This window comes from Amphiura filiformis, chromosome 17, assembly GCF_039555335.1.
Source record: "Amphiura filiformis chromosome 17, Afil_fr2py, whole genome shotgun sequence".
Taxonomy (NCBI): Eukaryota; Metazoa; Echinodermata; class Ophiuroidea; order Amphilepidida; family Amphiuridae; genus Amphiura; species Amphiura filiformis.
In genome coordinates, this window is record NC_092644.1 from 38264829 (window position 1) to 38278075 (window position 13247).

At 37.0% G+C, this 13247-nt stretch overlaps 1 protein-coding gene across 1 annotated transcript in view; it reads right to left on the reverse strand.

Annotated features, from left to right (window-relative positions):
• Nucleotides 1-6730: 6730 nt before the first annotated feature.
• The window catches only part of LOC140137200 (coiled-coil domain-containing protein 150-like), a 116010-nt gene continuing 109493 nt past the window's right edge, over nt 6731-13247 (reverse strand). The window contains 2 exon segments of the mRNA XM_072158852.1: nt 6731-8395; nt 9251-9397. Coding sequence (XP_072014953.1) covers nt 8318-8395; nt 9251-9397 — 225 coding nt within the window. The 3' untranslated portion in view covers nt 6731-8317.

A 13247-nucleotide genomic window follows, 5' to 3' on the forward strand; every position in this document is an offset into this window, starting at 1 on the left:
ATATATTTTTATTTTTTGTAATTCAGTTATAACTTTTCAAAAATTATGTCTAGGAAGTTGAGATGCTTTCTATAGCCTTGTTAAGATACAAGAAACACTTTAGGAAGGTTTTGAGATCATTAGAGGGGTGTAACTCTCAGAACAACAAATAAAAAAGGGCCTCCTCCTTTTTCCAGGCATTTATTGTATACGCTAAAATGGGGCTAAAACAGCTCTAAGTATGGGTATTTACACCAATATTGCGATAAAAAATAGAAAATAAAAAGCCCCCTCTTCCTCCTTTTTTTTCGAAAACCCGGACGTGAAACATGTTTTTTATTTTACTTGGCCTAATGGAATGCCAGGGGCAAAACTTTTTTACTCCATATTTTTGCCTTTATTTAAATTTCAAATTTGCCACCTTTGGCCTCCATGGACCAGATTGTGTTACAAATACTATTGTATACACCTATTGTCACTTTAAGCTTTAAAATCCCATTCAGTGATTTACTCATTCGCAGGATCGTAAAAATCATCAAAATTCAAATTTTGGCACCTTTGTTAGTCTCACAGTCTGCTAATGGTTAAGTCAAAAGCTCTGTATTAAAGACAAAATGAGACATTTTACATGAATCTGCAATTTCTCTACTTATAGCGGAATTAACTACATGTTTTTTAATGAGGCTTCAACTTTGTCAATACTGCTGTTTGACTGTTGACTGTTTGTCAATACTGCTCGTTATTTTGCTGATTTTTTCATAGCAAAAGTAATTTAAATTTTAATGACTTATCTTTCACTCCCAGGCAATTGATAAACAATTAATTAATTAACTGAGAGTAAATAATTTTGGTCCCCATATGACATCCAATTTGGTAGTTTACCATAGTGTTTCACATCCGGGTTTCACATAAAGCTTCTGTGTGTAACACAGTTTAATTGAAATGAAGCCTACTCCAGTGGAAGTCCTTGAGCTAAATGCCTTCGTAAATTGAACTATTAATATTACTTAAGCTATGCTTCTTCACTTATACCTCCGACACTGAGATCCCCCACGGGCCCCCTCACACAAGCGAATAAACATTCCAAAACACAAGAAATTAGCATTAATTGTCGGTACTGTTATTGATCAGAGCACTACCAGAGCACTCTGGAGCACTACTGTAATGCTCCATGACATGCATTGCTTTAGTCATTAAGCTAGACATATTTCCCACCGCTAACCCTGGGGAAACTATCTTACCTGTAATACTTGCTAAAAGTCTTACACTTACTCTTCCAGAGGAGGACTTCTTTAGAGAATCTAACATACCTAAACAAGATTGATAAATGTCTTGCACTCTCTTCTCAAGTACTTTAAAACTGCCGGATTGTGTATCTATACTGTAACCTAACCATTCCATGTATTGAGTAGGCAACCAGATTGATTTTTGAACATTTGGTACAAAACCAGAAGCAATAAGATCAGCCTTAATCTCTTCGCTTACCGAATTGGCTTCCACAAAGCTCTCTGCAAAACCTAATCCATCATCCAAAAACACTACTATGTTTTTACCTTCACTCCTTCATTTCTTAACGAGGGGTCGAACCGTTTTCGTGAATAGCAAAGCTGCAGAACTGAGACCAAATGGTAATGAGGTAAACCTGAACATAGTACTCTTACCATCAACTGTCCATTTGAAACCAAGAAAAGTCTGGTGGCTCGGATGTATATCAACATGATGGTATCCAGATTTAAGGTCAAACTTAAACATATACCCACCTTTCTTCAGGAACAACAAAGCTGTCCTCATATCTTCGAATTTTACTGATTTCTTATGAATAAATTGGTTCACTAATCTTAGATCGAGAATTAACCTCTTCTTACCATTCGACTGGACAGAAACTGTTAAAGGGTTAATAACATGTGGCGCTATATGGCAAACCTCAACTGTGCCTAATTTGACTAAATCAGAAATAGCCCTAGTTACAAAATCACCATTATCCAAAGCCGATTTGTTATTTCTTGAAAATTGATTTGGCGGCAAATCATAAAATGGGATAACATAGCCATATTTTACGATATCCAGAATGAAATCAGGAGCACCAATCTTGTGCCAAAATTCTTGGTGAGATTTTATCCTACCTGAAACTTTAATATCGCATGTACCATCAGATTCTTCATATTCTGCTAGATCATTTACCACATTAGGATTCTCTATATTCATGATTTCTACAAGATCATACTTAACTTTGTTATTTACTTTAGCGGCTGTTTCCAGTCTGGGTTGAACTCTGGTAGCTCTGATCTCTGCATTGACTGGTACCCCGGGGACTGGTACTGCGTGCTGGACAGGATTCTTTCCAGTGCCCGAACTTGCCACAGAAAAAACATGCTCCGTTTGCTTGCTTAAAACCGGGCCATACCCGGGTTGCCAAGAAAAAAGCGGATTAGTATTAGCCCTAGGAGTAAAACCAGAAGTAGACTGTATGACTCTCTTGAAGCGTTTTTGGGGGCTTTCTGGCTTGCTGTTTCTGCTTGATTTTCCTCCCTGCTCTTGCTTCTGCCCGCATGATCCTCTTCTCATCGTCTTCATCTTCAGCCAGCTCATTGGTCTCGTATTCAGCGACGGTTGTCCAACCATGCTCGCTCTGTTCAGCTAAATTGATCAGCTTCTGTCCATCTCGTAGTAGACCCAAGGCTTTTCTTAATGATTGGTCTGCTTCAATTGGTTTCTCAACAGATTCTTCTATTAATTCCACAATGGATTGATCATTGAATCCAAATTGTCTTTTGTTGCCTTCCCTCTTCCACTTGACTTCAGTCTTCGCCGAAACTTCGCTCACTTTCTTCTGTAACACCTCTATATTTCTCTTGTTTTCTTCCTGAAACTGCCTCTTGGTATCCTCTAATGAAACTGCGAACCTGGTCGCTAACTCAACCTGGGAAGACTTAATAGACTGTAAAAGCGCTTGAAAATCTCCTTTGGTTGCTGCCTCGGTAGACATGTCGGCGGAAAATTTTTGTGTGTGTTATAGGCTCCAGCTACCGACGTGAAGTGATCAAACCCCGGAACAACCCTCCGCAATCTCACTCCCAATGACGTAATCGTGAAGAAGTTTAATTTATTCCAATTCAACGAGGGCAGTATCAACCGAATAAATTTCCAATTGTCACATTGACTGCTCAGTGCCAGAAGTAGGTTTACAAGTGCAATAGCTGCTATGTGTAAATGAGTACAATATACTGTGTGTAAATTACCAAATGTTCACAGGGCAGCTATTGCACTTCTGGCTCTGAGCATACGACATGTTTGGAAACATTTTAAACACAATTCTCTTAGACTCAAATGAATAAACATTGACAATCAAAAATATATGTAAAATACCAAAATAATTTAATTTTATATTCAATCAATATACAATATTTAGCTTAATATGCTAAGGAAGACTATTACATGTACAAGACCATAAACAGTCATGCAGTACACACCATGTTATCAGAGCTTCTTTCTAGGTTTGATCTGGATGCCCATTCAGGTATCATGTACGGAGAAAGCATCTATGTGTATATTAACTGCATCAATATCTTTACATTTGGTACATGTACACATTTCAGATGGCTCTGAAATGGTTTAGACACAGTGGACAGAGTTTTATGAAGAGTTACCAACTCAGACATGCCTGGTGAACAAGTGGAAATTTAACAGCATCAATATCTTTACATTTGGTACATGTACACATTTCAGATGGCTCTGAAATGGTTTAGACACAGTGGACAGAGTTTTATGAAGAGTTACCAACTCAGACATGCCTGGTGGACAAGTGGAAATTTAACAATTCCGAGAGGCTATTCGCTGTCGTAGTGCACGTTAGTAACCATTGGTTACAACTTACTGCTCCAAGCCTGGGTTCCGAATTTTGATATGCCATAGGCTTTGTGTTGTGATCATTTCGATCAGTGGTTCATAACAAAGAAAGCGTGATCCAGTTGACCTAGCAACAGTCATATTCTAACATGCACTACGACAGCGAATAAATCAGACTTGATAATCTCTTCATTTGGTATTTTACTAATAATCCTACGGCAAACAATTTGCTCCCCGTGGTTAGGCAACAAAAAAAACCGAACAACAATGTACTGATTAGTCATAGTTAAACAGTGACTTTTAAACTAAGTTAACACATTATGAGTCAAACTGTGAATGTTTTGATTTTGTCAAACATACAAAAAACAATTAGTACACACATAATCATGAATGATAATAACCTAGCAAAGATGTAATTGCCAAAAGTCAAATGAAATCCTGAAAATGGCTGGCAATCACCATTTTGCATATTTTTCCTTTTGATGATGCCTTTCCTAAAACATAAATTCCATTTCCCAGATTCAGTTGGAACTGGACATTATATTCAGAGAGTTGTCGACAACATTAAGTGTAACAGAACTTTATTATTATCACCAACAAGAAGATTGCTGAATAAGTAAAATTTATAAATCAGTGTATTTTATTGATTGTATATGCATTCATGTTTATAAGCAAGAATTACAGATATAAATTGTGTTAACTTATTCAAACAGTGTGTTGTTGTTGTGCAGATGTGTGAGAACTGACTGGGAAAAGGGGCTTTGACCTTAAGTCTGTCCGACTCCTATACAACTGGAAAAGGATAGGAAAGAATAGGGAAGACCTGAAAGGCACTGAGTGTAAGAATACATATTTGTTAGGCATCACATTTGTTGTCTTCTTTTTTAATGACTCATTCTTTTCCTGAAAATGGTGGATTGAACTCTTACAAAGTTAATGCAATTCTAGAAATCTACACTTACACACAGGATGTACTTTGCAGTTTTCACTCTCTTAAAAAATCCAAAACTTTGTTTTTACAGCAGTCATGTTTCACATCTGATTATGATGCCTACTCAAACTGACCTGACCTGACAGCTGGTAGATCAGTTTAAGAAGTTTTGGATTTTTTTGCTAATGAATCTATGACATCCTGATGTAACTTTTCAAAGGTTTACATAATGTTCCAACTTGTTTTTCCATTTCTTTTGGTAATGTTCTGAAGCACAATTAGTGTTACTGTAGCATGATGCATGCCTACAATATTTTCATCTTGGCGAATCAGTGATGTAAGTGCACATTTCTATGGCGCAGCACTATATCACAAAACGCTCAAAGTGCTGGCGTACACATGTACATGTCTAGCATGCGATATTTTGGGGGGCTTTGGGCGCGATCCCCCTGGGTAAAAACAGGGCGGCCAAAGCGAATGGGGGCGGAAGAAGAAGGGCTGCAAAAAGAATTAGCAAAGAAGAAAGGCGGAAAAAATTTGAAAAAGTATAAAATATTTTGAAAAAATGGTACTATACAGCAAAATGTGTTGCTTTTAGCATGCTAGCCTATAATCCTTTTTTTTTTGCTCTTCACTTTTTCAAACCACCGAAAAAAAAAATTGGGTCAACCTTTTCGGGCTGTTGATGAAGGGGCAGCAAAATTGAATTTTCTTCAGCCCCCCCCCCCAGATAAGAGCGGCCACGGTACGCCACTGTTTAATGACACCATGTACCACACAGCTGATGTTATTGACTCACTCAAATGAAAAACAGTACATCCTGGAACACTATGTATTCATTATGCATTACATTATACTTTAAAACATGGCAATGAAAAAGGAGCCACAATATAAATGCTTTCAGTTTCCTCACCTACTGAAAAAAACCCCGGTACCCCAGGTCAACATAAAAAGTGGTAACCATGTGTGTTCTAAATTTCGCGGAAAAGGGGTATTTTGTTGACTGAAATCGCGGACCGCTTGAAATCGCGAAAAAAGGGGGTATTCTGAGCATTGTCTCCGCGAAATTTAAAAAAAAGGGTATTTCACAGGTTCGTTCGATCGATGTCTTCAGCCCAGTCTTCAGCCTCCATCCTCTGGCATTTCATTGATTCCGCCCTCAATGCGTCACAGCGAGGCGTCAGAAGGCAGCTTTTTTACTATTGGCACGGCGGTTTCCCGATATAGTTGTCTAGTGGGTGTTGCACGTATGCTCCCGCACGTTTTGAAGAGAGCTGAATGAGCGACGCGAACATCGATGGTGTCAGATGTAACCGTTTTGGCTGCCGTATACACTTTTCCATGTGGTGAATTGAAAACATTGCGGGAAACATTGGCAGTGATTGGAGCGAATTCTACGACCGACCGAGTGATATTTTTCCTTGGTTTTTAATTCTGTTTAATTCTGATGCATGTAAGTTTTATTTTGTATCGTTGTTTCTCTTCCCTGTTGCACTTGAAGTTTGGCGCGCCGGTTCGTTCGTGAAGTAAATAAATCAAAGTAAGCTTACTGGGGCATTTGACATGTGTCAAACTAACAAAGCTGCGAATTTGGAATTTTATAATATATTAAAATATTTGGAGTCATTGAAAAGGGGTGTCTGGAAATCTTCTCATTGAAAACCTTGAAAAGGGGTATTTTTACCCTGATTTTGTCAGTGATTTGGCAAAAAAAGGGGGTAAAATCAATGAAAAATCAGTGAAAAGGGGGGTTTTGAAAAAAGGAAGAACACACATGGTTACCACTTTTTATGTTGACCTGGGGTACCGGGAAAAAAACTTGGTTTCTTTTCCCCCCAATATTAATGACAAGGACATGTACTACAAAAGGCTTAGGATTACTACATGTCCTTTGAACAAAAGAACCCTAAAAACATGTTTATTACAAACATATTTTAGTATATTGCAGTTTCTTCATAAATAGTACATGTATGTACATCATATACAAAAGGGGAAATTAAGTGGCATTTGGAAAATTTGAATATTCCTCAATCAATTTTTTGCATAAATTTATCACTGCTAAAAGATTTTTCTACATTTTTCAAATCAATCAAAACTGCCGCCTATTACTAGAAAAATGTCTAAAAAAGGTACAGAAGCAAGAAATGTGTCATTTATCAACTTGCCTTTCAACAGTGACAACTTCAGTTTCATAGTTAAAATATGTGATGTGATCAAGCAAAATCAGTCAGATGTTGGAAATATTGATATTGAGAAATAGCCACACAAAGGAAATATTCTCTTTTGTTTCCTATTGTTTTGGAAACTCTTTAACTGTTCATATCTTTTGAACTAGCTGTAAAATGTAGCTTTGCAAATGCTTGTTACAATTCAATAAACTGAAAATTGAATATGACCGACTTCAGACTGATTTTGCTTGATCACACCACATAAATTTAACTTGTACAATCAATCATATTTTAAACAGACACGATAATGGTCACAATCCTTATGGAAAGCCCCGATCTGTCCACAGGGAAAAGCATGGTGTGAAAAATTGATAAGCTTACCGCCATAAAAATAGTAAAGAATGATCACCCTTTGTGATGATTTTGTCAAAAAGGTTGATATGATTCCAATTTAATTATGATAATCTATATTCACAATCTTCATCAAGTAGAAATTGTGAAAGACTCCGATTCCATCCATACTTAAAAATACTCTTTATTCATTTGCACAATACTAATCTAGAAAAGCCTGCCTGTGAAAGTTGTAAGATCAACACTCAACTTTCTTGATCAGTCCAAGCCTTACAGCATTTAATGTGGTCAGGGGCGTAGCAAGCGGGTGGACGAAGTCCATGGGCCCGAGGGTTCAGGGCCCCGAGCAAAAGCAAAAATGAAATAAAGGCTGATAAAGGACATGTTAAAAGGGCCCTTGTCCTCTTGCTACGCCCCTGCATGTGGTTAGGGCTTTACAGCCTTCTGCAGTCCACCAGGTTCTCTAAGCATCTAGAGTTAATTTTTACTCGCACATCTTGTACATTCTGCCTAATAGCTCACCTGTGTTATGAGCAGCACATTTCTCCAAATATGTGACCAGCTCCCACAAAACCAGACATAAGTCACTAATTTAGAAAATTGAGTTTTTGATGTCATCATTTAATACCGGTCTTCAGCTTTTATCTTATGCCAAAATTATGTTTCTGGGACATATGGACCTCATTCGACGGTCTTTCAACGGGAAGGGGGAAGTGACACATAAAGAAAAGGCAAATGCAAGAAAAATGGCTTTAAAGTTGTAAAATGACATGTAAAGGACTTGGGTTTGGCTCAGAAGATGCTAGATTTGGGTGCTTTAGATGTAAAAAATATTTTGTTTTCAATGGTAGGTTAAAGTAAACATATTAAGAAATCAAAAAATAATAAAAACTGACAAACGAAATTTGACTCGCCGTATCTCGAAATGGCTGAGTGCAACTTATAGCGGGTTTTGTCAGAGCGGGTCACATATAAGCATCACTTCCTAGGAGTATATAGACTAAAGACTGAAAAGACAAGACTTTGCTAGAGTATAGAGCTGTCATGAATACTGTGTGTTTTGTGTTCTTGAATCATCCATTTCCACTGTGAGGTCCTCAATGTATTGTGCACTGGAGTTCTGTAAGAAAGTAGAGGGTAATGAAACTATCCGTTTATTTTTAACGTCTGTTATAAATGGGGAACAAACAAAAATACTGATTAAATGGTGTGGTTAATTATTTCATGTTCTGTTTCTGTCTTACATTAAAGGAGTATTTTGTGATCCTAGCATCCTTTTTTATGACAATTGTCAGTAAATTTCAGTTGATTCCGATTTTGCGTTTGCAAGTTATGCATGATTACATGTATGTGTGTTACACTGCTCCATAGACAATGTGTTGTAATTTCGTTCTGATATACCAGAACGAAATTCAAATTTCACGATATCTTTGCTAAACGAATTAATCTGTAAGAATTTTTTTTTACTTTTTACATAAACATATGCAGCCAGAGGTTTCCAGTGATATAAAAATCTCAACTTTTTTTGAGAAAAGTGGGGGATGATGCTGTGGATCATGAAATGCCCTTTTAAGGCCTACCATTAAAATAAAACAATAATAATGCAAAATTTTAATTATCATTCAGGTATTTATAAGACTTTGTAAAATTGCTTTTTCAGTGGAGAGCAGATAGAGTAACTACTTGATTATATTTCTACATGTTCATACTGCATAAATGTCAGCAAAATTACAATGCTCATTTTTAAAAAAACTTGGCTTTTTTGTTGTTAAAAATGGAGATTTTAGCATCCTCATTAGGCATATTCTCCATTGAACTACATACATACACATACAAAAACACAGCCCTAAAATTTTGCACATGGTGTAGATTTAACAACAGGAATGAAATGCAAGGGGCATCGCTGCTGCTCTTCTAAATTGATTTATAAAATGTCCACCCAGACTGGGGTGAGTGTGGGGGTGTGCATACTTACTAGTATCTTGTGTATTCGTTTATCTGTTAGACTGGAATGATCTTTCTCAGCTTGTAATCTGTATGTCATGCTTCTCATTTGTGTCTTGGTCTCTAGGTGGTGGATTTCGGCTTGGTCTGCTACACGACTGAGAGCTTCCCGGCTAGACTGATCATAAAAGACATCAAGACAACAAAAACTTACTGATGGCAGCTATCCATATGCACAGTGGCATAGCCAGGATTTGTTAGAGGGTGGGGGCATGGGGGAAAGGCAACTTTCAAGAGCGACAAAAATGGGCTTAATTACAATAAAATCTTAAATATCAGGGTGGTCAGCATCAGTTTCTCTGCCCTCTTTTGCCCACCCTTGGTTATGCCACTGAATATACATACACGTACAAGTCATGTGTCCCCTCCAATTGTGTTTTATCATTTTGTGACATGGAGGCAATTTTAAAATCCTTACACATACATCTGTAGAATTCTTGATTTCAAATTCAAGATTTAAAAATTTCCCAATTTCTGATCAAAAGTTGTACCTTGCAGTGAAGTGTTAAACTGGTGGGGTGCCCCTCCTGGGGTCCAGGGTCAAAGGCCCGGGGGAGGGGGGGGGGGTCAGAAGCTCCTGGTTTTTGGCATATTAGAAGCTAAAAAATCAAGTGTTTCAGAGTACAAACTTCACAATGAAAATAGTATAGATTTGTTTGAAGCTGCACTAAAATTTGTGGAACAGCTATCCTTGATTTTAGATTTTTTCCTTTTTTTTTTTCTTTCCCCTTTCTCTTCTTCCCCCTTTTTCTTCCCTTTTCTCTTCTTCCTTCCTCTTTCCTCCTTTTCCTTTTTTCTTCTCCTTCCCTTTTCTCTTCTTCCCCTTCCTTTTTTCTCTCCTTCCCTCCTCCCCTTCCCTATTTCTTGCTCTTCTTCCCAATTTTTTTGTGTGGGGGGCTTGACCCAGCCCCCACTGGTTACAGCCCTGAAACCTGAGTTTACTTCCTTTTTAATCAGCTTGTAACTGTAAGATTAAAACAGTTAAATGTCATAAGATCAAAATCGGTAAGAATTAGTGCTGCTTACATCACATACAATCTATCCAACCATCTCATGAAGGGCAAAGGCTTATTAAATGATATGCTACATCATGCAGAAGTCGGCAACTTTAAAGCAATATTGTAACATTCCATAAAAATAGATTTGTATTTCTTTTCCACAAAATGTTAGTTTTCACTGTCAGATATGTCCACTTTTAATTTTGAGCCACTGTGGTAAAACAAAGAAAATCGCATTGAAACCCTGATTTTGCCAATGCGTGTTACTCTGTCAGTTGTAGCTGAGGTTGGTCAATAAATATTGGACGTAATTGGACGAGATCAATAAATATTGGACGTAAAGCATCCAATTTTATCATTATTATGTATTTTCCTATCAACATATTGAAGAAAAATTCTCGACATGTCAACAACACATCATCAGAAATTGTTGTTGTAACATCAAGTTCTATTATAATAAGGGCCATCCTATGGCAATCTCATTGCCTTGGGAATTCTCCTTGCCTTGGGCACGGCAAGTGACTGCTCAGTGCTGTAGGCAAGGCCACGAAAAAACACCTAGTTTTACAGGTTTGACCGACCCAAATTCTGAACATTTTTCTAAAATATATGTTTGCAAAAAATAGTCAAATTTTTGCCCAATTTTCAAGCTTTCATTTTATCCTCCAGAAAAAAAAAGACAAAAAAAAAAAGACCCTACTTGAAAAGTCCAGCCACCCATAAAGTGGACATATTTTGATGGCTGTATGGCAGTCGCACCGATGGCATATATGCCATCTGTGCTGTGGGTTAATTCAAGGGCTGCCCATCAGAACATTGGCATTTACACTTGAACTCTTCAAATACTTGAATCCTGGCATTTAATTGGCTTACTTTTTTATGATGCAATTTAATAGGCTTAAGAGCACTCAATTGATTGATCGATCACTCAAGGTTTTTAACTTCTTATACGCATTAATTTTGAAAGATGACACTTGATTAGGAAAATGGTTTGTTGCTAGGGTAATATCTATCGTCAAAGCCTAATCAAGATGTTTCAAAGGAGTATTTTGTGATTTTAGCCATTGCTAGCATCTTGTTTACAAAGAGATTACAATACAGTAAAAAAGTTTATATTTTCATGCTTATCATATTCAAAGCAATGACCATAATCAGCCCTCGAATTAAAGGCGTAGTAATGGCCGTGCTTGCTACAACCTTGAATTAAGGATCTGAAGGGGCACGGCAACTTTTTTATAGACTTGCTCCAAGTCCTCAGGCTTTCTATAGACTGATGCATTTTTCTATCAATTGTTCATTTATATATAGACCTATTTAAAACCATGGCCACACAACATACATAGAACATCATCCAGCCATGCCTCAGAGGGAATGTCCTTTAGTGTGAGAATACCCTGTCTCTTGTATACAGTGTGCTTGATGCTATTGTAAGCAGGGATTTCCAGGTTAGATCAGGGAAGGCAGACCATGGTCAGACACATGAACCCTCAGGCCCCTCTGTGGCCAAAACCAGCATGCTCAGTGCATGGATAGAATGCCATCCAAGAATGATTTGGAAATACTTCAGAAAAACTATCCTTTTACGCGTTTTCATTATCGCGGATGGTGTACAGGCCACAATGGGAGTGACCCCCCGGATATTGACCTTTGTACGGGGTATGTCACAGATAGGTTGGTTAAGAGTATACATTATCTAGATCGCTATGACATCACAAGAGGAATAATTTGGTAAACTTTTCAAAAATATTTATGATTTGAGCAGTTTTGAATTCTGACCTCTGTGTATGAACTTTGACCCTCCATATCTCAAAATGCTCAATGCTGACAGAGGTCGAGTAAACATATTTTTGAAATTGTTGACTCGAGAAGCAGAATTTTTCAAAAACAAAACTATGGACACCAAAACAATGTCATACCCACTGGCAGCCAGACTTTAAAGGTAATGCAGTTCTCAACCATATTTACTTATTTGACGTAAAACCTAATAATTTTGCATATATATTGTATATTTCCCACATTTCTACATGACCTTTGCCCCAATGAATGGGACCCAACACTTGGGTTCCTCCTCAAAATCAAAATTTATTTATTTTGATATTTATTTATTTTGATTCACTGCTGTGACCACCTATACTCTATGTACAAAAACTTTTTATGTTAAAGACTATGGCCAGTATGCAGAACAATAACCCCCACATCTTTCCAGGAATAAGTTTGTGAGTCACTACAAAGACTATTGACGTACATGGAGCAGTGTCACAATCGCTCTTCTCTACTTGAAATTGTAACTATTGACGTATATGGATAGGCAGTATCACAACACCTTTTAAATTAAAAAAAAAGATTATCACTGTGGATGCACAAAGAAAAAAAACTAATAAAAAAATATAAATATAACTTTGATAACTGTGGATGCACAAAACACTATTTAAGAAGAAAACTAATTTAAAAAACCACTTTTAAACACAACTTTGATTACTACGGATGCACAAAACACTAAAGACAACAACAAAAATTAGAAAAGGTCAGGACAATAATTATCAGGGGAAAGTGACAAGACGTGTCCGCAGGCATCTTGAAATAGAAAATATGACAAAGTGCATACACACACAGAGACTACTCCCCATTCCAGAAAAATACAGTACTAATTTTTTGGGATTAAAAAATATTATCAAGTTCTGCCAAATGAAACATAGCTCAATCCTAATCATTTATGTAGTACTAACTGGAGATAAAAAAATGTTCATTATTTTACTTATTTCTTGAAAAAAGAGCCCAAAACATGTATTTTTTCGGCACATTTTTTGATAATCATGTCTCGAAAATCAAACACTTGGAACAAGTCTAATCAAAATCTTGAGTATGCCACAGTTTTACTCTAATTTTCACTTCTTTGTGTTACTTACATTAAATACTTTCCAAATATTATAATGCATAAATTGACATTAGTCTTTAGACTTAATTGTCACA